Source organism: Lynx rufus, unplaced genomic scaffold (assembly GCF_022079265.1).
Source record: "Lynx rufus isolate CCGP_SWC_20201006 ecotype Redwood Valley unplaced genomic scaffold, mLynRuf1.p SCAF_13, whole genome shotgun sequence".
Lineage (NCBI taxonomy): Eukaryota > Metazoa > Chordata > Mammalia > Carnivora > Felidae > Lynx > Lynx rufus.
In genome coordinates, this window is record NW_025814827.1 from 24,232,027 (window position 1) to 24,254,786 (window position 22,760).

Here is a 22,760-nt window from a genome sequence, read left to right on the forward strand (position 1 = left end):
GTGTTTTGAAAGAACAGGGAACGTGACTATGTTTGTGAGGCAGGGGCTAGACACAGAGGGCAGGGATGAACTGGAAGAAGGATGACACATGAGCTGACACCTGAACCAGGACTAGATGCAGGAACGGCAGGGAAAGGGTATTCCAGTCAGTGGGCACAGCAGTGCAAAGGTCCTGGGGCATGGGTGGGTTTGGCCTGTTGTAGAAACAGAAAATAAGGCTTTTTCATCCGGAAAAATTATGGCCAACCCAAATATCCACCTCCTTAGGGTTGTTTTGAAGACCACATTAAGGTAAGTGAAGCATGCCTGACAGTAAATACTACCTATTTGCATGCTTTGTTCAGAGGACCGCTGCTAGAGGGTGTGGTCCAGCCTGAGTCCTGTCTCTGTGGAACACAGGCTCTTTTTCCTGTTTTTAGAAATAGCACTTGTTGTTCCCTCTTTCTGGAATGTGTACCCACTCCTCCTCTCTCCCACCCCTGCCTGGCAAAACACTATTGATCCTGGAATCACAATCCTTCCTTCTCCATAGTCATGACCCTGGCCCAGTGGGTCACATCCTGTATGAGACCCTGTGGTGCCTTCCTGGGAGCTGACCAGGAGACCCAGACCACTGACCTGAAGGCTCTGGAAGGGCCTGATCCCTGCCTCCAGCCTCACCTCCCTGCACACGTCCCTTCCCCCAGCCACACCTGTTGGGCTGTGTGCTGTAGGTGTGTACCACCCTCTGTGTGCTTTCTTCCTTCAAGTCTGACCTCAGACTTTACTTCCCTGACCCTCCCTCTTTGTATTCTATCTCTTCACACTCTGTTCTTTCCTTCAGATAGGCATCTCACATTGTGACTGCAGATGTATTTGATTATTGACTGGTAATTTTTTGCCTTCCCACCAAAGATGGAAAGTTCCAGAATAGGGGCTGCATCTGTTGTGTTTCCCCTCTAGAACTGGGAACATGCTCAATAAATACTTGCTGACAGATGTCCCCACCCTCTCTTGCTATTTCTCTTGCTACTCAGTTCTGTCCTTGGCCTCCTTTGCTGTCTCCTCCCCTCCTGCTTGGTCTTCAGATGTTGTTGCTTCTCAGGGCTCAACCCAAGCCCTCCTCTCCTGTTAGCTCCCTCCAAAAGTGAGGGCACCCGTGCGCACATGCCCACTACTTCAGGTGACCCCCTTATGTATACCTCTAGACCCAGGGTCTCCTCTGACTATAGACCTGCCTGCATCTCCAAGGCCCCCTGACATCTCCGCCTGGGCATTTCAAGGCATCTCAGCACCTCCCATGCTGAGTTATGCTTGAACCTGAGTTGATACGGGTCTCCCCTCCTCAGGAAAGAGCAGTCATCAGGGACAGAGATCTCAGAGTCAGTTTGGTGGTCTCCCTCCCCCTTTCTCCTTTTATCCACCCACCACCAGGTACTGCTGATTTCACCGCAGGATATCACTCACCTACACTGGTCTCCCCACACTCCGAGCTGCCGTCCCCTCTACCTACATACTGAGTAGCCTCTGAACTGTCTCTCTACTTCTGTCCTTGTTCCTCTCATGTGCTCTCCATGCAGCAGCCACGGTGTTGTTTTAGAAAAGCAGGCCTGGTCTTGTCACTCTCTCCTCCTTGCAACCCCTCAGTGGCTTCTTGATGCCCTCAGAACAAAGTGCAGGCCCCCTGGCTAGCTAGTCTCTCCTCCTTGCAAGAGCACTGAGTGCCAGGTAGGAATGCCAACCCATCCCAGGCTAAAGATCAGCTTCAGGGCTCTGGCAGGATGACTGGGCCCTTGCACTGGAGTTCGGTGGTCCAGGTCAGAATCTGAGTTGGCCCACAGCTGAGTGGTACTTCCAACAACCTCTCCATAGAACCAGGCTTATCAAATAATCCTTGTGTTTGTACAGCTAGTCTCCCCTTCCCCTGGCCCTGGGTGAGAATAACTGCCTGGGCCCTTAATGACTCAAGTTCTCTGCTCAACCTTAGTGTTCTCATTCTAACACTGCTGACCCCCAGAGGCCTCTCTTGCTGCGAGACAGCTGCAGAGAGGATCTGTGTCTTTGTTTAGAGTCCACGGGATCTCTGGGAAACCAAGGATTTGCCCAATGTCCACTGATACACAGACTCTGGCACCTCTCAGTGCTCCACTGGTGCCTCCTCCCTCCGCTCCTGTAGCCTCCATCAGCATAGCTGCCAGGGCGATCCTCTCCCAGTGAATCCGGGAAGGTCTCTGCACTGCTGCAAATCCTCCCAGCTCAGTCTGAGTACGAACCACAGTCCTTGAGATGCCCAGGGTCAACCTGATTTGGCCGCTACCTCTCTGGCATCAACTCCACCGCATTCGCTTTGTATCCCTCTGTCCGGCCACCCTGGTCATCTTGCTGATCCTCAGACCCTGTGGGCACACCGGACTCACACACTCTGCTGGAATCCTCTCCCCCGCAGACACCCCATGGCTCCCTCTCTCCCTTCCTCCAGGTGTTTGCTTAAAGGTCCCATCTAAGGAGGCCTTACCTGGCCTCTCCATCTACAGTACCCCCTCCCTCCCCACCACATACACACACTTGTCGGTCAATTTCCTTGCCACTGTGTTTTCTCTGTACCACTTAGCACCATGTAAGATGATACTGTCTACTTATTTATCTTGTTTGTTATCAATCTTCCCAGACTAGAATGTAAGTTTCATGAAGGTAAGGATCTTGTCAGCTTTTTCATTTCTGGATCTCCAGCACCTAGAATAGTACCTGCCATATAAATAGGTGTTATGTAAATGAATGAACTTGTTTTTTTTCATGGTTTCACTGGGTTGTGGGCTGCATATCAAGCATGCCTCTTCAAAGCCAGGGATCTGTAAACCTTTTTGAACATCACTCTTTTGCCACCTGCTCTGTACCCAATGCTAGCATGGTGGTCTCCTCCCCCTCATAGTTGGCCCTCAGAATGCTCAGGGCTGAATCCTCAGGATTGGATTACATTTTTGGGGCCTTTCTGGGATAAACAAAATGTCTGCACACTGATAGCCATCGTTATTCAACACTGATTCTCATTTATAATTATGATTATTATCAACACGTAAGGATCAATTCTGTTCCGCAATTAAAGCTGTAATGGCTGGCCTTCTGCGGACTGAGCTGCCTTGGACCCTGTGGGCCATCAGCCATCACACAGCCCAGGGAGTGTCCCTGGGCTGCCCCTGCCCCTGGCATCTGTCAGTCTGCATCAGAGCAGGCAGAAGAGCGGGAGTCAGTTCCCAGGGAGGCTGCTCTCCAGTTGGATATAAACCTTTGTTAGGGATGCACTAAAAAGAATGCTCTTGGCACCTCAGCTCATAGTTTCCAGGCAAGAATTAAACCAGTTCTGCATGCAAAGATGTAACAGTTTCCTCCCACTACATCCAGCGTTGGCCCATCCAAAAAGCAATAATTGAGACAAGTAACAAGGAAAAATTAACTAGGAAAGTTGCCAAAATACCCATTTTTCCTCTTTTTCCAGTTGCTCCTTTTTCTCCTTTTGGGCCCTGGGGACCAGGCTGTCCATCTGATCCATTGTGTCCTGGTAACCCACCAACTCCCGGAGGTCCTGCGTCAAAACATGGGAAACAAGAACATTTAAAAAAGTCTTCACTGGGGTTAACATGGTTTCCTTGAGCCAGTGAAACTGGACAGGTGATGCCTCTTCCAGATCTTCTCCTGCCTCTTCCCTTCATTTTCCACTTGTGCTGCCGCCACCTGATGCAGTGACAGATGGGGAATGGCAATGGCAGGTTCTCAAGTGGGAACAGACAGGAGAGCTGGTAATTTGGGTAGAAAGAAGGAGGGGGACACATTCATAGTCAAGGCCGACTCCAGATTCTACCTCCCTTCCCACCTCAGTCCCTTCTGAGGGATCCTGGGGAACTAGTCCCCCCACATCCTCCCCATGATGTACGAAAATCCATGGGTTCTTACCTGGTGGGCCAGGTGGTCCTACAACAGAAAAAGAAATTTAGATGATAAAGCATGGGTGGAAGAAAGTGCAGTCAGCACCACAACCCCAAAATCAAAGAGCACCTTCCCTCTCTTAACAAGTACTAATCAGGGGCGCCTGGGTGGCTCAGTCAGTTAAGCGTCTGACTTCAGCTCAGGTCATGATCTCACGGTCCATGAGTTCGAGCCCCGCGTCAGGCTCTGTGCTGACTGCTCAGAGCCTGGAGCCTGTTTCAGATTCTGTGTCTCCCTCTCTCTGACCCTCCCCCATTCATGCTCTGTCTCTCTCTGTCTCAAAAATAAATAAACGTTAAAAAAAATTTAAAACAAAACAAACAAAAAAACAAGTACTAATCATCTACCGGCCCTAAGCAACCACTCCAAGCCTTTTATTTAGAACTTGGTATAGGGGTGCCTAGGTGGCTCCATCGGTTAAGCATCCAGCTTGGTTTTGGCTCTGGTCATGATCTCATGGTTTCGTGAGTTCGAGCCCTGCACTGGGCTCTGTGCTGATGGTATGGAACCTGCTTGGGATTTCTCTCTCTCCCTCTCTCTGCCCCTCCCCAACTCACCCTGTCTCTGTTTCTCTCAAAACAAATAAACTTAGAACCCAGCATATTTGCCCAAAAGATCCTTAAAAGCAATTCAGCATTTGCTGATAAAAACCACTTCTGCTTAAGTTTCAATGGACCAAGAATAATTTCTGAGTGGGCCTCACTACAGATTCATAAATCAGTCATCTCTCAAGCAACCAACTTAATTAAATGAGGTTTGGTAGCAACACAGAAGGGCACTAGTGCAGCCTGGCACAGGTAAGTGTCAGCAAATGGTCATGTTGTCATTGCAGGGCTGAGATCTGGCTGTTACAAGAAAGCAGTTCCAAGAGCTCTCACCCAGCCCCCCCAAGGGTGATTGAGAGCAGAAGCTGGTTCTCAGGTCTCTTTCTGTTACATGAAATAGCCTGAGAACAACTGAGTGCCCAGATCAGGTAACAAACACCTTGCTTAACGTGTAATTACCCTAGGACCTAAGGGGCTCAGATGAACCATTTACACATAATCTAACCAAACAAATAGGAGAGTCTTATTGTCAATTATTTTATTTAAGCACTCAGACAAGCTGGTGAGCTTATGCCATGAGCAGTTGAGGTCCTTTTTTTCTCCAGAACACATACAGTGAATACCCTTATTGAAGTGGAAAGGTCTTTCTATAAACCAAAGTCCGTGACTTTGCAGAAGACCACCATTTACTAAGCACTTACTGTGTGCGCTAAAATCAACCAAGAAGCAGAAATCTTGGTCCCTGTGTCTGCTGTGTTTACAATCCAGCTGGGAAAGGCAGACACTTTGAAATCACAATGAAATATGAGTGAGGGAGTTTCAGAGAAGGAACCCCTCAAAGGAGTACTGAGCAGCCTGGACACGTGGTGATCTGAGGCCTCCAGAGACAGTGAGCCTTGAGCTGTGACACTGAAGAAACAATGGGCATGACATGGCCGTGGGGGTGAGGGCTGGGCATCCCACGTAGGGGGCCAGCAAGAGCAAAGGCACAGGGGTGGGAACTTGAATGATGCAGGGTGAGAGAAAGGAGGAAGATAGGCCAACCCGCCATGTGTAGAGATGAGGCTGAGTAAGTACTTGGTGGGGTGGATGTAGGGCAGCAGCGTTTGAATGCCAAGCAGAAAAGTATAGGTGCTATCTGCAAGGCAATGGGGAGCTATGGTAGATCTTAAGTGGTGAATGATGCCGTGAAATCAGTGTGTTTTTGAGCTCCTCTCTGTAGATGGAAGTTGAGTATAACTAGGGAACAAGATGAGAGAGAAAGAGAGGTGGGGTGGGGAGAAAATACCCAGAGGATCTTTGTAGTTAAAATTAGGGGCAAGGTTGTGGACAAACGCAGTTGGTAACTGTAGAGCTGTATAGAAAACTAAAAATTCAAGAGGTTTTTCAGAATAATGAGCAGGGCTCCATGTCTGATTGGGTAGGAAGCAAATGAGAAGGACTCTCAGATGACTGGAAGCCTAGGATATTGATGGAAAGAGGTTATTTGATAGACACGAGGGCTCTTGGAAGGGTAAGTGTTGAATGCATGCTTTCAATACACACTGTCCTACTTGGGGCAAAAATGATTTGCTGAAAATGGCACCATATTTTCTAGGGTCAGTGTAGCCTGTGGCTACATGACTTTACCACCAGCTGGCACATCATGTATACACACATAAGGGGGGGTGATGTGAACAGTTGACAGATGTCAGAAGAAACCAATCATCATTCCTGACTATAGATGGAGCCAAATTCAGAGGTGCAGATTGGTAGAAAAAAGGTAAACAATCAATAATTGACTGTATATTGTAGGTTTCAAGAATTCTCAGGATAGTCCAATAACCATTTCTATGTAGCAGTAGTAGTGGAGAGAGGTCCTGCCTAGAGCTGTATGTTTAGGACACTTCTGTCATGACTAAGAGTGTCAGTGTGGTGAAATGTTTAGATTAGGGTTTCCTGATATTGACCTGAAGTTCCTTGACACCTATGGCTACAGTTCTTAGTCATTTGAGTCCATAGAATCGCCTAAAATGGGTGTTACAATGCAGATACCCAGACCCCAGCTGGAGATTCTATTTCAGTTTGGATTTAGGGTGAGGCCCAGGAGCACACAGTTTTACCAAGCACTACATGCAGGTGATTGGGAAGCAGATGGTCCGGGGTACTCCAGACCTGAGGGGAAACTTTTCTGGGAAAACAATCAGTCACTATCAATGAACCCTTAAAGGGGTCCCTGACCTCAGAAAGGTTGAGAGTTATTAGTATGGAGGCAAGATTAAAATGTCCAAGCCACATTTGGGGATGGAAAGAGAGGGGAAAGCGCACCACATCTGGAGGAAGGCAGGTGAGAGACAAGGTATCAGGAAAGAGAGTGAAACTGAAGATGTGGAGGGAATCCAGGAAGTCCTGAGCCCTGAAATTAATGGAGAAGAGAATTTCAGAAGAGAGAGGATGACAAATACTTCCAAAGAGCTCAGAAGCATAGCTATAGCGATGGTAAGCCTCTATCTCAGTCCCCTCTCAGGATGTCAACAGAGCTGCCCAAGGGCCCCTTGTACCTGGAGGAAGCTCTAAATATGTGTTATTATAATGATGTCAAACATCAAACATGTGCCAACTGGGCCTTTAGAAAACTATTTTGCAGGACGTTTTCTCACCTCTTGACTCTTCTCTTCTTGAATAACAGAACCCCTGGAAATACACGTAGACAGCCAAGTTCATGTTAGCACGGTATGCAGGGCTGGTCCCATGGGATAATGGAGCATGTCTGGGGACTTGGAGCCTTGGTTCATATGCGGTCCTGTCTCCCACCACCTTCCTGTTGCCCACTGCCTCTGGCCTCCCTAGGGCAATTTTTCTCTGTTGCCTGCTCCTGTTTTTCTGTTTCTATTCTTGCTTCTGATGTGTCTGCCCCGCTCCCCGCCCAGTCAGTGATGGCTGCCACCTTCCACACTGGTGGGGGCCCAAGGGTGAGTGTGAAGGCTAGGGTTGGACATGTGCCCTGCATACCTTAGTCACAGAGTGGGGTCTCCTGTGCTTCTGAGGGCCTGTTCTTGTGCTGTGAGCATCCCACCCTGAAGAGTATAACACTAAATAGCAAATAAAAAGCCCCCCATAGCAGGTGGAGAGGGAAACCATAGAAAAAAGAAGGAAGCCCTTTTCCTGCTTTTTTGAACAAGGGGGCCTGCATTTTCACTTTGCACTGGGCCCTGCCAATGCTACAGCTGGCTCTGACTGCCCCAACCGACATTCCTAGCCAGAATCGATTAGAAGTGGGTGGATGCTATAGCTGAGCCACTTAGAGTTTTTGCCTCCTTGACATCTGAGATTGACCCATGATGCCCCTAGTTATGTAAATGAGAGGTCTGTGGATGGCCAAGCAAGGTAAAACAATGCCTGTCTGCAGAGAGAAGATAATCTGAGAAATGAGGTGGTGACTGATGTTGACATGACAGAACCACAAGATGGCAGCACTGGGATTCTGGAGTCACCAGAACCAACTTGGAGCACCCTGGACTTTGCGGCAGAAAAAAGCCTCTTTAGCTGTGTTATGCCACTGAGATTTTATGATTTAATTGTTACCAGAGCGTGGCTTAGCCTATCTTGATAAATACATCTCTCTATCTTTACAATAACTGGCAACCCCTTGCCTTTTTTCTTTTCTCAAATAAGCTCTGGCGGGTTTCTGGTACTAGCGAACAGAAGAATCTCAGACAGGAAATACAGATACAACAGTTATGAGGAATGAGTAATAAAGAAGCACTTCCTGTCTTTAAGGGTGGGCACTGGCCTGCTGTGGCTCACACTACAGGCCTCTGGAAGGCCTGCCCATGGGGCTCCTCTCACCATGGCCATTCCAAATCACAGGGAAAGGTTTTACTAGCTTCCCCCTTCACACTGAGATGGTTGCCAGTTTCAAGGCACCTGCTTAGCACAGCAATGACCACAGGGGACGTAGCTACACATTTCCCAAAGTCTTGCCAATTGAGGAAAACAAGCCCTCAAATAAAAAATCCAGATAGGAATATTTCAGAAAATGAGGTCTGGTTCTGCTGCTTTAGAAAGAGCTAGTAAAAGAAACAGCTTCATAAGCCTGATACAGTCAGGCCTGGTGCCTGTGAGGTCTGTGGTCCTGATTCTTTCCCTCTCTTGCTCCCATCAGGGACTTCCCAGGGCTTGGGATTCATGCCAACCACAGCTTCAGGGCCAGACAGGAGCTCTGGCCAGAGGGAGTGTGACTCCCCTTTTCCTTGGGAGCTAGGAATACTTGGCTATCCTTTAGCGATGGCCTGAGAAGGCCTAAGCTCTCATATGTGGAGCTGGGATCTACCAACTATAATAGACAATAGGCTAGTTGCTCAGTGAGGCCAGCTGAGTGAGAACCTGATCAGCTACACTAGCTGTTTCTGAGAACAGCCTGTCGATCAGTTTACCAAATGTTGCAGTGGCCACAGCTTTGAGGCCTCAGTACCCTCCCTATGTGTACAGCCTCTGCAGCTGCCCCTGCCACCAATTATTGGGCCAGTCCCAGGATGCTTAACTTGGAAAGGCATCTTTCTTCACGTGTTCCCACTAAACAGCAGCTTTGGTCTAGTCCCATTTATTTGGTGCATTTCAACCTTGAACTGTGGCATGGCAACCTTAAAAAATTAGAGTAGGGATGGAAAATGGGTTTGATTTCAAGTGCTAATTCTAATCAATTAGTACAGCTCTCTGGAACACCAGGAAAGAATTACATGAGGCCATGCTCAGTGGCGACTGTGATCCATTATTAATGTCTGCCTGGGTGCAGGAGTAGTAGTGACTAGTGCCATCACTGGGTTTGGAGTCACTTGGCTATAAGGAGAACAGGCACTGTGGATGTGAAGCACCTCAGCCCTAATAAGCAGTTCAGTAATGTGATAGTTCAGAGATTTTCCAGCAAGCCCATATGCAGAGTCCACTGGAAGTGAAGAATAACCCAAGAATCTGCCTTCTTCAGGACACCTGCTATTCCAGCAGATATGCTTCTGAGGTCCTAAGGAACTCTGGGCTTATGGTCAGGATGCATCAAGAAAAGCATGCTGTTTACTCAAAAAGCACAAACTTGGCACTAGTAAAAACGCCCAGCTACTTTACCTAGTGAATTGCCCTCACTTTGCCTGAGAGGTTACAGATGGTACACATCTGTCCTTGTCCCCATAGCAATGGCAGCTGCATCCAGAAAAAGGAGCAGGGATGAGGTTTCACAGTCACAACTGGAATAGTCTCAAGTCATAGCTCCTGCTTTTTCAAAGATGAGTCCAGTGTAAAGCTAGACCTTGTTCTCAGGCCTCAGGCCCCAAGCCTGGAGTCTGCTCTGGGAGCCCCTCCTGCCAGCATCTTCTTGGGGCTCTGGACCAAGGCTCTCTGCCCTTCCCCCTGTAGTTGCCAATTCGGTTCTGGGTCCTGTCACCTTCCTGCCTCGAGTCCAGACAGCTTGGTCTCTCCCAAGGTACCACCTCACTCCGCAACTTGTACTTTTCACACCTAAGTTTTAATTGAAGAGCTTTCTATGTAAAGGGAGACCCAACTTCCAGCTGGCATGAAAGGAGAAGGTGCTGGCTTCTGAAAAGATTTTGAGGTACTGAAGAATAACCTCCTCCACCCATTTCCAGCACATATTTGATCCCCTCCCCCAGTCTTCTCTAAGTGGTCTCAACAGCTCCACCTGCATTCACTGAACAGCCTGGCTCTCCTTCTATCACGTCTATAATAAATATCAAAAAGGAAGAGGCTTTTCCTGTGCCTCTCAACAGGGCTTTTGTGCCTGTAATTCCATCCATCTGAGCATTTTTCTAGCGCTCATTACTGTCACACGGGGGAACTCTGAAAAGGACTTCCAAAGATGGGAGAAAGGTGCTTAAGACACAAGAGTTTCAGAATGAAGGACCAAGCTGTTCTGAAGATATTTAATTTTCTGTGAGGGCTGAAATGTGACTTGAGTAATTCAATTAGCATTTCCCAAGAAGCCACAGGATTACAGCTTTTCTCTTTAACATCAAACTAAGCAAACAAGAGTCAGATTTGGATGCAGGGTAAGTGTCTTTCTTACCAGTCCACCAACCCTGATTTAAGCATTTACAGAAATGATAGGTTTAGTCATTCAACAAACTCCCATTGCGCTCCTAATGCATGGTAGGTACCAAGCAGTTCTGGGGAGAATACTGCAGTACTGGATGAGGTTTCTTAGAACTGGATGCACACTGCAGGGGTTCTTTTTTTTTTTAAGTTTATTTATTTATTTAGAAAGAGAGAGAGAGTGCACAGGATAGCGGCAGGGGTGAGGGGAGGGGTAGGTGGGCTCAATCTCACAAACTGTGGGATCATGACCTGAGCTGAAATCAAGAGTCAGATGCTTAACCCAATGAGCCACCCAGGCACAAGGAAACTGCAGGGTTTCTTAACCTCCAGCAGCGCTGCCTGGTCAACAGGGGCCTCCCCAGAGCCTGAGGCCATAGGCAAAGGCTCAACAAAAGCTTCACCTGGCTTCAAAGTCTTGTGGTTATGTTTCAAAGTTCACGACCATAAAATACTCTTAAATACAGAGAACATACTGAGGGTTGCTGGAGAGGGGTGACGGGCATTAAAGGGGTGACGGGCATTAAGGAGGACGTCATATGTAAGAGATATGACATGGGTGTCATATGTAAGAGATAAATCACTGGGTTCTACTCCTGAAGCCAAGACCTCACGGTATGTCAACTAACTTGAATTAAAAAAAAAAAAAAGAAAAAAGAAAAAATGTATATGGCTCACGAGAGCTCTGCATTTACTTCATATTATATTTTTAATGCAAAAATAATTTCCCCATTTCCTCAGAATGGAGGAGAGAGGTAGTCAATGCTGTGTCTGAAATCAGGCTCTGTAGGCCCATTCTTGGGCCTGGACAGAGCCTCCCTCTGCCTGGGGTGCAACACATTGGGTGAATGTTCTGGGGTCTGTGTTCTTCCTTTTCCCAAGCTTCTAAACACAGAAGGCAGGCACCCCTCCCCTCAGGCAAGAGGCAGGACTCTGTTAGACTCAGGTGTACACGAACATATCCATAGCACTCTCCTCCTCCCCTGCCCAACCCATCAGCCACTCTGTGTCCCTTGGCTTGATGTGCCTCAGGGTTGATTTCCCTCCCTCCTGTTTCTTTGTCCTTGATTCATCAAGTGGAGGGGACCTGTGTATGACATAACTTCCCGTCTCACCTAGCACACAGTAGGCCCCACACACAGAGCACTCTTCATCAAAAGTGTTCTGATTTATCAGTAGTTTGCTTCTAGAACTTTCCATTTATGCCATACATATGATGTAAGGAAAGAATTACTTCTGCTAAGGTCTCTTTCCTTCCTTTCTTTTCTCTTTTAAAAATTAATGTGAATAAGGAAAACATCTATGGCCCCAGTTCAAGGTACCACACGTTTCTAATTACCCAAGACCCAGTTATTTTCCATGGCTATATTTCTATGGCAGTGCCAAAAAATGTTCTTTTTCATAATTATATTACAATTGATTTTCAGTTCATTAAAAACATCTGGTAAAAGTAAACCAACATGTGTTTTTATCACCCGCAGCGTTCCCAGGTGTTCATTCTGCTCTGGCCCTTTGGCTACCACACGTGTTTGTGGTGTGAGCCACTCCTGATCAGTTCCAGGCTGGCCTACCTGTCAGGCAGATGCCCTTGGTGCTGTTACATAGATCCACCATCACTCGGATCTGCAAAGAGAGAGGATGATTAATAGCACAGAAGACAGTGGACCCCCAACTTGCCCTTTATCCAGGCAAGAAGCAAGCAATGAGAAAGATTCACAAAGTAACCTCAGGAGGATATTCAAAAGTCTGAGGAAAAGTTAACGTAGAACTGAAAAGGAAACTCTTAAATGATCTCAAGATATGTGATGACAGAAGCTCATCTGTCAATATTGTCAACTGATCTCCTTGACTTCTATCCTCTGAGAAGACAAAGGATGGTGAAGGAATTGCTCAATCCAATTTTCAAGGTTGTACTGAGCCAGCCCTCCAGCATTTGAAGGGCCCAATCTGTGTGTGGGTTGAGTAAAGAGGGCAGGCTTTGTGGTTGGGAGTGTGCACTTACTAGCTGGGTGAACACAGACATGGTACTTAGCCTCTGGACACTTGGGTTTTCTCTGGAAATGTAACTACTCTGAGCACTTGTCTTGAGTTCTGCCCCTGGCACTTGGATGCTGCCCAGATGATAGTAATTTTCATGTCACATGGATACTGTCCACTCGTCACTGGATGGCCCATCTGTGATAGGTGGTCACTGCAGCGTGGTATTAGCCTGGTATCTGATTTCCCCACACCAGCTTTGCAGTCCCTTCCCCAATCCACTCTCCATGCTGTGCCCAGTGAGTGTCACAAAAAAACAAATCTGACTGGGTCAGCCCTGATTCACATACTGTTGTGATTCTTTGCTGCTCTAAAGATAGAACAAAGCTCCCCCTTCTCTGAATTCATCTCATACCACTCCCCTTTCCCTGTCTGTCTCCCAGCTATACTTTGCCTCAGTTTGCTCATCTATAACATGGAGATAGAAATAATGATTATTTCTTAGGACTGTTGTGAAGAGTAAGTGAAATCATTATATGTGAAGTTCTTGGAGCAATGCCTAGCATGTAGGAAGCACACACAAACATGTTTTCCATTTGGTGGAGGCAGCAGAGACTATAGATAGGAGCAAGGATTCTGAAGTCAACCTGCCTATATTTGAATCATGGCTTTGCCATTCACAAGCATTGTGATCTTGAGGAAGTTATTTAACCTCTCCGTGCTTCAGTGTTCTTATCTGTAAATGGAGCTAATAGCACCTACCTTATAGCATGGTTATATGGATTAAATGAACAAATACATACAACACATTTAGAACAGGGCCTGACACATGGTAATCACACTCTATTTATGCTACTGTTTTAATAGTTCCTTAAATATGCCAAGAATGACATAGTTTATTAATTTACCATCCAATTGTTTTCAATTTACAGACTCAGTAATTTTTAGACCCAAATTAATGTGACATTTCAAAACTGTGGAGAGAAAACTTATTACTTAAGAAGTGAATTTGAGACAGCTGGATAGACATCTGGGATAGATATATGGGGGATAAACAAAAAGTTTAATCCTTACTTCACTCATTACACTAAATAAGTTCATTAAACGATATTGATAAAACATTTAGAAGTGAAAAACAAATTCATAAAAGTACTGGAAGAAAACGTGGGGAAAAAATTATAATGGCATTGGAGTAGGAAAGATTTTTCCAAGAAAGAAATGACCCCCATACTATATATATAGGAAGGATGTATAAATTTGACTGTTTAGTAATTTAAAATTTCTGCAAGAGGTAAAATACTACAAGTGATAACAAATGAGAAACATAGACCTTGAACAATAATTGCGAAGGGCTAGTATATAAAGAGCTGTTACAAAGCAATACAGAACGAGAAACCAAAAGGAAAATGGGCAATGGACCCACACAGGAAGTTCAGAGAAAAAAACCAAGAGTGCTCATTTTCATTTATAGTTAAAGAAATAAATTCAAATGATGAAATGCTATTTTCCACCTCTTAAATTTGTTAATAAAAAGACTAGCAGAGCACATTATCATGGGAGTGTCAGGAAAGCAGAACTCTCTTTTTTCCCCCAAATTTTATTTAAATTCTAGTTGGTTAACATACATTGCAATATTGGCTTCAGGAATAGAATTCACCGATTCATCACTTACATACAACACCTAATGCTCATCACAACAAGTGACCTCCTTACTACACATCACCCATCTAAGCCCATCACTCACCCACCTCCCTCCATCAACCCTCAGTTTGTTCTCTATCACTGAGTCTCGGTTTGTTTCCATCTCTTCTCTTTTTGCCCTCCTTCCCATATGTTCATCTGTTTTGTTTCTTAAATTCCACATATGAGTGAAATCATATGGTATTTGTCTTCCTCTGACTGACTTATTTTGCTTAGCATAATACATTCTAGTTCTGTCCACATCATTGTAAGTGGAAAGATTTCATTCTTTTTTGATGGCTGAGTATATATACACATACACCACACCTTCTTTACCCATTCATCGGTCGATGGACATTTGGGCTCTTTCTATAGTTTGGCTATTGTTGATGTGCATGAAAGCAGCACTCTCTTACTCTGTTGATCAAGTGTAAAGGCATGCTATCTCTTTGGAGGGCATTTTGACAGTAACTACTAAAATTTAAATGGGTCTACCTTCTGCACTTTGGGATTTATTCTTCAGATATGTACACACAAGGAGATAGAAGTACAAAGATGGTTGCTGCAGAAATGTGAGCAAGAACAAAAGCAACCCAAATATTTATCAGAGGGTAGCATACCCACAAAATGAAATACTGTGAAAAAGAATGAATTTAAATCTGTAAGAATGATATTGAAACATCTCCAAGATAAATGAAAAATGCAAAGTATAGAGCAGCATGTGTAACATACTTTAATTTATGTAAAAAATTGTTGTGCATGCAAATGTTTCCATATGCTTCCCTCTTGCTGCTTTCAAGACTCTCTGTTTTTGGCTTTCTCGAATATTTATGGAAAGAAACCTAAAAAGCCTCAAGTGAGGATGAATGGAGGGCTAGGGCAGGAGGAAGCTGTACTAAGCATGATATACCCTTTTGCTTCATTGGAAATTTTCACTGATTATGCTTTCAATTAAACTCTTGTTAAAAAGAATTATTTTTAAAGATTTTTATTTTTAAGTAATCTTTACACCCAATGTGGGGCTTGAACCTACAACCCCAAGATCAAGAGTTGCATGCTCTACTGACTGAGCCAGCCAGATGTGTCTAGAAAAACATGTTTTGATTTGAGGGTAAAAACTGTTTTGACTTCTACCTAGGTTTATTCCATTTGCTAGGAGATCCAGACTAAAACTCATGCTGTATTTACTTCTTGTCAAGTATGTCAACAGGTATCTACTGACAGCTTTAGAAATTTATTGTGAAATGTACATATCACAAATACACCGATGTGTACAATTTCAAGATGAATAATAAAACAAACATATATATCCGACCCCCCCAGGTAAAGAACTGGAGGTGCTTCTCCCCATAATGCTCCAGCCCCACCAACTCTCTGACACAAGGTATATTGTGCAATATGCCTCTCCCTCTTATACAAGTAAGAACATAGAAGCTTAGAGAGGTGACATCATTTACTCAAGGTTCCATCACTTGTAGTGGAAGAGCTGGACTCAACTCCAGCCTTCCTGTTTCCAGGTCTGCTGTGCTTTCTATTATGGCTCTGATGACTATCTCAACCCAACCACACAGAAGAAATTTTGACTTACCATTTTAGTCATTTTCATAAATGAATGTAATCAGCTGCACTATGGACAAAATTTATTATCTTAAAAAATGTATAATTGCCCATTGAGAGAACAAAATGTTTCATTTGTTGCCTGGGGGATCACGGCTGAAGGAGTCATTTGAAACAACAGAAGCATCAATAGGGAAAATTAGCCTTTATCTTTCATATACTCACTGTCAGTCAAAGACAGTGAAGAAAGAGTTTTCATTTCCTGACCTTTTGGCTCCATTTATATGCTAAATGTCAATTTAGATATTTACCAGTAAATTGTGTTAATCTTCACACAAGAATATTCTTTTAACAGACTTGGGCTATTTAAGATTGTATCACAGTGAAACATACGGTATGAAAAGTTATGGCCATAAGAAAGTCAAAAACATTTTTTCCTGATGATAATGATTAAGAATTTGGAACAAAATAAGAGAATTCAAAATTGGTTGTCACATAATCTAGATTGTGAAATTATTTTTTATTATTTTTTATTTTTTTTTTTAATTTTTTTTCAACGTTTATTTATTTTTTTTTGGGACAGAGAGAGACAGAGCATGAACGGGGGAGGGGCAGAGAGAGAGGGAGACACAGAATCGGAAACAGGCTCCAGGCTCTGAGCCATCAGCCCAGAGCCTGACTCGGGGCTCGAACTCACGGACCGTGAGATCGTGACTTGGCTGAAGTCGGACGCTTAACCGACTGCGCCACCCAGGCGCCCCTAGATTGTGAAATTAAAGAATCACATTTGGCATAGAGAGCTTTTTAAATCTTAATTTAGGACTTGAGAATGGCAAAGCTGGAAGAGGCCTTACAGCTCATTGTCCTGAGGGGTGTCAGGCACAATCCATCTATGAGGTGGCCCTGCTCCCTCCCCAAGTCCATCTTCTACCACTTTCCCCCTGTCACTCTGCTCCAGTCACATTGGCCATCATCACTCGTCTTGTCTGTGCCTCTAGGCTGTGCTCACATCTTCACTGAAACCTCAGCTCAAATGTCACCCCTTTAGGAACACTTTCCCTGACTCTCCAGCTGAAAATAGCCCAAGTGGCCACTCTCCATCACCTCACCTGGCTCTTTGTCTCTGTAACGCTCATTGTTATCTAATATTATCTTACTTATGTCTGCATTTATTTATTACTTGCTCCTGAGTGGAAGCATTTTGAGAGAATTTGCTGTTTTGTTTCTATCCCCTATGCATAAAACAGTGTCTGTTCCCAGACCTAGAACTTCTCCTCTGGGGTGATAGAATTCAAGGAGGAAAGTATGTCAGTGGTCTCCAAGGGAGAGCTTACCTTGACAGAAAGGTGACAATAAATTGTTAACCTGGGTTTATGATGTGAGAATCTGATGGTGTTAGGAAGAGGGTGGGTGAGGTGCAGAAACAGCTCCACAGCAGTGGTGGGAAGTTCCTCCCAACCCACAGATGCTATTTGGGGGACACACTGTATGGGAAAAAATGGCTGTCACCCTGAGTCATAAAGAATGGTACCTCTGAGAGCTCAGGCTTAGTGCACCCTTGGTCAACGGGTCACCGAGGTGGAATCATCTCCCCAGAAGAAACACCATGGCTCGTCAGGTCATCTCCCCAGTGAGAAGATCAAGACAGTAATGGACAGGGACATATCACATTGTATGGGGACTTATTCTTAGTGGTGACAACATGTGGTACTGATGAGAGAAAAGACAGTCAAAATGGATCCTACTACTGGCCTAACTAGACCTTCCAGTTTTCTCTCTGGACACAGAACTGGTGTTGCTGGATTAAAAGATCTCATGGGATCTTGAACAATCTATAGGCAAAGAAGAGGCCCCAGGAGAAAAATAATGAATTTCCTGCTAACTTGGCATCAGACAGCAAATGCTGGCTTTAAATTCAACTGAAAAGAGATGGGACATAATTTGGCAGTATCCATTAGAAAGAAAATGCTGTGAATTGGGAATCTCACTTGTAGGAAGAGTATACAAGTGTTAAAAAAACAAAACTCTACCAAGTAAATTTGAAGATCTGATTGGCTTTATTAAACAATTCATGAATTGGGCAGCATCTCTTCAAGCAAGTAGAGGGAAGCTTTGCTAAACAAACAAACAAACAAACAAACAAACAAACAAAAAAAGGATTTTAAAGGCAGAGGAAGGGCATTAGAAAAAAGAAGAAAGGGATTTATTAGCACAGAATGCATTGTGTAGGCAAGGTTGCCCTCCTAAGGGGAGCAGAAGGGGTCTATCAGTAAATGTCCTAGTACTGATCAGGGAATTCCATGTTGACTGGCTAAAGGTTACATTTTTGGGGTCGGGGGGGTGGAGTTCTGGGGTGGGAGGTGAAACTGCTGTTAGGTTAGGTATTAACCTTGGTTTGCTGACTTGGCCTAAGTGATGCTATTTTGGGGCCTGCAGTTGTCTTTTTAACAAATCCCCCCCTTTGCTTGGACTCTCAGCTCAACTGAGAGATGTGATCAAAAGTTAAGGCATTAGCATCACTCTTAGCTACTGCTCTGAAATTCTTGCAGTTTCTGTTGTTCCTTTCTATGGTCCCCATAGGTCATGACGTTTTGGCTTTATCTCTGTCACATTCACAGGTGATAGCTTAAGGCTTACATTCTTTAAGTTGGTCAAACTTTTGGCTCCTTTTTTGACAATCCAGTCTTAAGGAGATCATTTACTTGATAGCTAGTGGCTGTGAACATACATTTAGAGTTTTTGAAAGAATACCAGGGAGATTATTATGATTACTAGAAGCAGGATAATTCCTAATTTTTGGAGTGCATTTTGAAGCCATGGTCCCCAATACCCAAACCAATCAGAATCAAATAAAAAAAAAAAGACCCCACTGAAGGAGCACCCTAGTAAGCTAAGTTGTTTCAGAATGGGCTGAGGCCCCAAGAGGGACCTTGGGCCAAGTCCTTGGGTCCCTCATCATGAGGTTTCTTGGTTTTGCTCAAGAAAGAATTCAACAGCAAGCCATTTGGAAGAGGAGACAAAGATTTATTAAGTAGAGAAGTAAGAAAGGAACTACGTCACAAAGTAGCAGTCTCTCCTCCCAGAGGGGGAAGAGGATCCTCCTTTTCCTGTAATGAAGAACTTTGTAAGTTTTTAAAATTAACTAACCGTATAGGGAGGGGCTTACTCTTTAACTTTGGGCTTATCATTTACATGGGGAAGTTAGTTTTTCCATTGTCCTAGGGTTGTGAAATTACCTACAGGGAGCAATTTTAAGAATGTCTAGACTTTGTGGCTTTTACTGCTGGAGGGAGGAGGGTCTTGTGGTCTTCCATGAATCATATCTCGTGACTTTTTTTTAAGACTTGCTGTCTTTTAAGTTAACGTTCAGCCTAAAACCAAAATGGCTTTACTTTAGTCAACTTGTCGCCTGCATCTCCCTTTCCTCCTGCCTCAAATGTACAGCACATGGTATTGGCCATAGCACAGACACCTCCCTGCTCAGCTAAAAGAGAGCCAAGGGATATCCCGTTATCAAAAACAACTTTGGCCAGAGAATCTAAGGATCTTTGCTGGGCAGTATTGCTTTAGCAGCAGATTCTGCAATAATTTCTAGAATTCAGAAGTTAGCCTTTACATTTATCCCTAATCAGGGGAGTAGGGCAGTCAGAAGATCTCCTAGCCTATTCTAAATTCCAGTTTGCCCCCTTTAACAACAGCCTTGGAAATGAAGATGAGGCCATTACCTTTTAGGCCAATACCAGAATAAAGGAAGGGAAAATAAGGAGAAAGGGTTTCATGTTTAGTTAAAGTAAGAAGTCTTGATCTGTCCTCTTGGGTAGAAGCAGTCTATCTGGATTTCAGATACTTCTCTTCCTTGTCAATTTGATTTAAAAGTCTCAAGATTCTGTACAAGTGAAGCCTTTGTGAGCTGTGTGGTGTGCACCCATGATGTGTATTGCTTCTAGTTTTGTAGCAGTGTCAGTGGTCAGGAGCACTCGGTGAGATCCCCTTTCCAGTGGGGCTTGAGGGCTGTCTTTTTCTGATTATGTTTCCAGAACACCCAATCACCAGGCTCTAACTTGTGGCCAGTTTAGATTCTCTGAACTGGATCTCAGAAGAATTTTTTTTTTAAGTTTATTTATTTATTTTGAGAGAGAGGAAAAGAGCACAAGTTGGGGGGGCAGAGAGAGAGGGAGAGAGAGAATCCCAAGCAGGCTCTACACGGAGAGCGTGGCTCAATCCCAGGAACTGGACGGTGAGATCAAGACCTAAGCCAAAACCAAGAGTCAGACATTTAACCAACTGAGCCACCCAGGCACCCCTGGGAAGGCTTCTTGAGTTTAGACATTAGACTTACAGTAGCTGGTCATACTAGCATGGGATGACAGGGGAAAGCAGAAGGTTTGTTACTGATCAAATTTTAAGAAGTCTGTAAAGTTTTTGCTAAGGCTCATATGATTTTTCCAGTGAAGTGGGTGCCTCAATCACTGGAGATCACGGAAGGTATAACCCAAGTGGGAAATGTACTTTTTAACTGTTTCTTCGCTATAGTGAGGGCATCAGTCTTGCAACAGGGGAAAGCTTTAGCTCCTCTGGAAAACACACATATAGTCACAAGAACATATTATAACCCATAGTAAGTGGTAGTTGAATGAAGTCCAGCTGCAGGTATTAAAAGGGTTCAGAGGGAGGTCTGAGGTCTCTGGGAATAAAAACAGTTTTTTTTTCAGGATTATGGACCTGACAAGTCAGAGAGGGCTAGACTGAGCAATTTGATATAAGTCTCCCTATCAATGTCTATTCATAATTTGAGTCATCTTAAATGCACTTGGTGGGGGAAGGAATGAAAAAAAAATTTTTAATTTTTTTGAGTTGCTGAGAGGAACCAAGCCATCTGGGGTTTCCCATAGCCCCAACTGTTCATTTCATTTACAGCCATTGCTTACCCATCTTAGTTTCTCTGATTTAGGAGCAGACTGTTGCCATATTATAAGGACATCAAGGTGGCAAAAGTCTGGCAATGAGGGGCCATTTTTGCCAAAGCAGAAGAGACTTTATCCACATGTACTATGATCTTTATAGCCTGTTGCCAGTGCCTTTGCATGAAAGCCACCCTGATCATATATTAACATTTCTTTCTAAAGATCTCCTTCCCCACAAACCCTCTACAAGTTTATTTTTTACATTTAGATTTTGTCTTACAGTTTTTCTCTTTAAATAATCAGCCCTGCTTTAGGAAATTACTTTCCTTTCCCTCAACAAAAAAAATGTATTTTTTGTTACATAAAGGTGCCCCTTTATGGTGCAGTTTTTCAATAAAGCACTAAACGTGTTTACTAACAGACCCAAACTTATCTTTAGTTTCTCTGTAATAAAACAAAAGTAGATAAACCTATGTTCAGTATTTAATGTTTCATTGTTTTATCTTATTTGGAAATGATCTAGATATTCAATGAATTTAACTTAACTCATCACTTAGCTTCAGGTTACCAAAGCCTTCAGGTTACCAAAAAGATTTGGGGAAACTATTTTTAAGTACACATACCATAAAATATAATTGTTGTAAAAAAATATGTATCTATGGGGCACCTGGGTGGCTCAGTCGGTTAAGTATCCAACTTCAGCTCAGTTCATGATCTCATGGTTCATGGGTTTGAGCCCCATGTCAGGCTCTCCAGCTCAGAGCCTGGAGCCTGCTTCAGATTCTGTGTCTCCTTCTCTCTGTAACCCTCCCCCACTCATGCTCTGTCTCTCTTTCTCTCAAAAAGAAATAAACATTAAAATTTTTTAATTAAAAAAATTAAAAAATATGTATTTATAAACTCTTATTTCACTTACATCTAAATTATTTGCTCCCAATAATTACATTTAGATTACCTATGAGAACTTTAGGAGACATCAAAGTCAGCCACTCTCCTACTAAGCTATTGTTTTTTTTTGTTGACAGATCCTGCAAGAGATAATATGAACTTAACTTGTCCAGTGAAGTCAGATAGAGTAAAAGTTTTATATTTATATTTAATGTTGATAACTCTATAGACATGTTTGTTTTAATTAAATCATCAACCTTAAGCTAGCTTTTATAGAGAATATTTTCCCAGATCATGTGAACTTAAAAAACATTTGGGGGAGCCTGGGTGGCTCAGTCAGTTAATCATCCAACTCTTGATTTCTGCGCTCTCAGTGCAGAGTCTGCTTGGGATTCTCTCTCTCTCCCTCTCTCTTTGCCCTTCCACCAGTCATGCTCTCTCTCTCTCATAATAAATAAACATTAAAAAAAATAAAAATATTTTGGTTAGTTTCTATCTTTCTGAGATAACTAAATAGAGCTCTTTTACAAATTAACTTTAGCAATTCCATCTAAAGATAGAAAAATACCCCACATTTACAACATATATATGGATGCACATGCAGACAGATGTAAAGGCCTTATAGTTATAAATATTTGTGGAGAATATTTTTAAGATTCATATTTGTCCCTGGAATTAAATAGGCTGTGCTAGAGTTTGTGCATTTAACCATTTGTATTTTATTTTTTTATTTTTTTTTTCAACATTTATTTATTTTTGGGACAGAGAGAGACAGAGCATGAACGGGGGAGGGGCAGAGAGAGAGGGAGACACAGAATCGGAAACAGGCTCCAGGCTCTGAGCCATCAGCCCAGAGCCCGACGCGGGGCTCGAACTCACGGACCGCGAGATCGTGACCTGGCTGAAGTCGGACGCTTAACCGACTGCGCCACCCAGGCGCCCCTAACCATTTGTATTTTAAAAAGGCTTTGCTCGGGGCACCTGGGTGGCTCAGACAGTTAAGCATCTGACTTCAGCTCAGGTCATGATCTCATCATGGTTCATGAGTTTGAGCCTTGAATCAGGCTCGCTGCTGTCAGCACAGAGCCTGCTCTGGATCCTCTGTCTCCCTCTCTCTGCCCCTCCCCTGCTCATGTGGAGGGTGGGGGAGAAAGAGTGCTCCCTCACT

At 44.0% G+C, this 22,760-nt stretch overlaps 1 protein-coding gene across 1 annotated transcript in view; it reads right to left on the reverse strand.

Moving 5' to 3' along the window:
- Window positions 1-22,760, reverse strand: part of GLDN (gliomedin) — a 59,035-nt gene that overhangs the window by 14,427 nt on the left and 21,848 nt on the right. The window contains exons 2-4 of the mRNA XM_047074711.1: window positions 12,158-12,209; window positions 3,928-3,945; window positions 3,452-3,559 (exon numbers count right to left, since the gene is read on the reverse strand). Coding sequence (XP_046930667.1) covers window positions 3,452-3,559; window positions 3,928-3,945; window positions 12,158-12,209 — 178 coding nt within the window. The remainder of the gene's footprint in view (window positions 1-3,451; window positions 3,560-3,927; window positions 3,946-12,157; window positions 12,210-22,760) is intronic.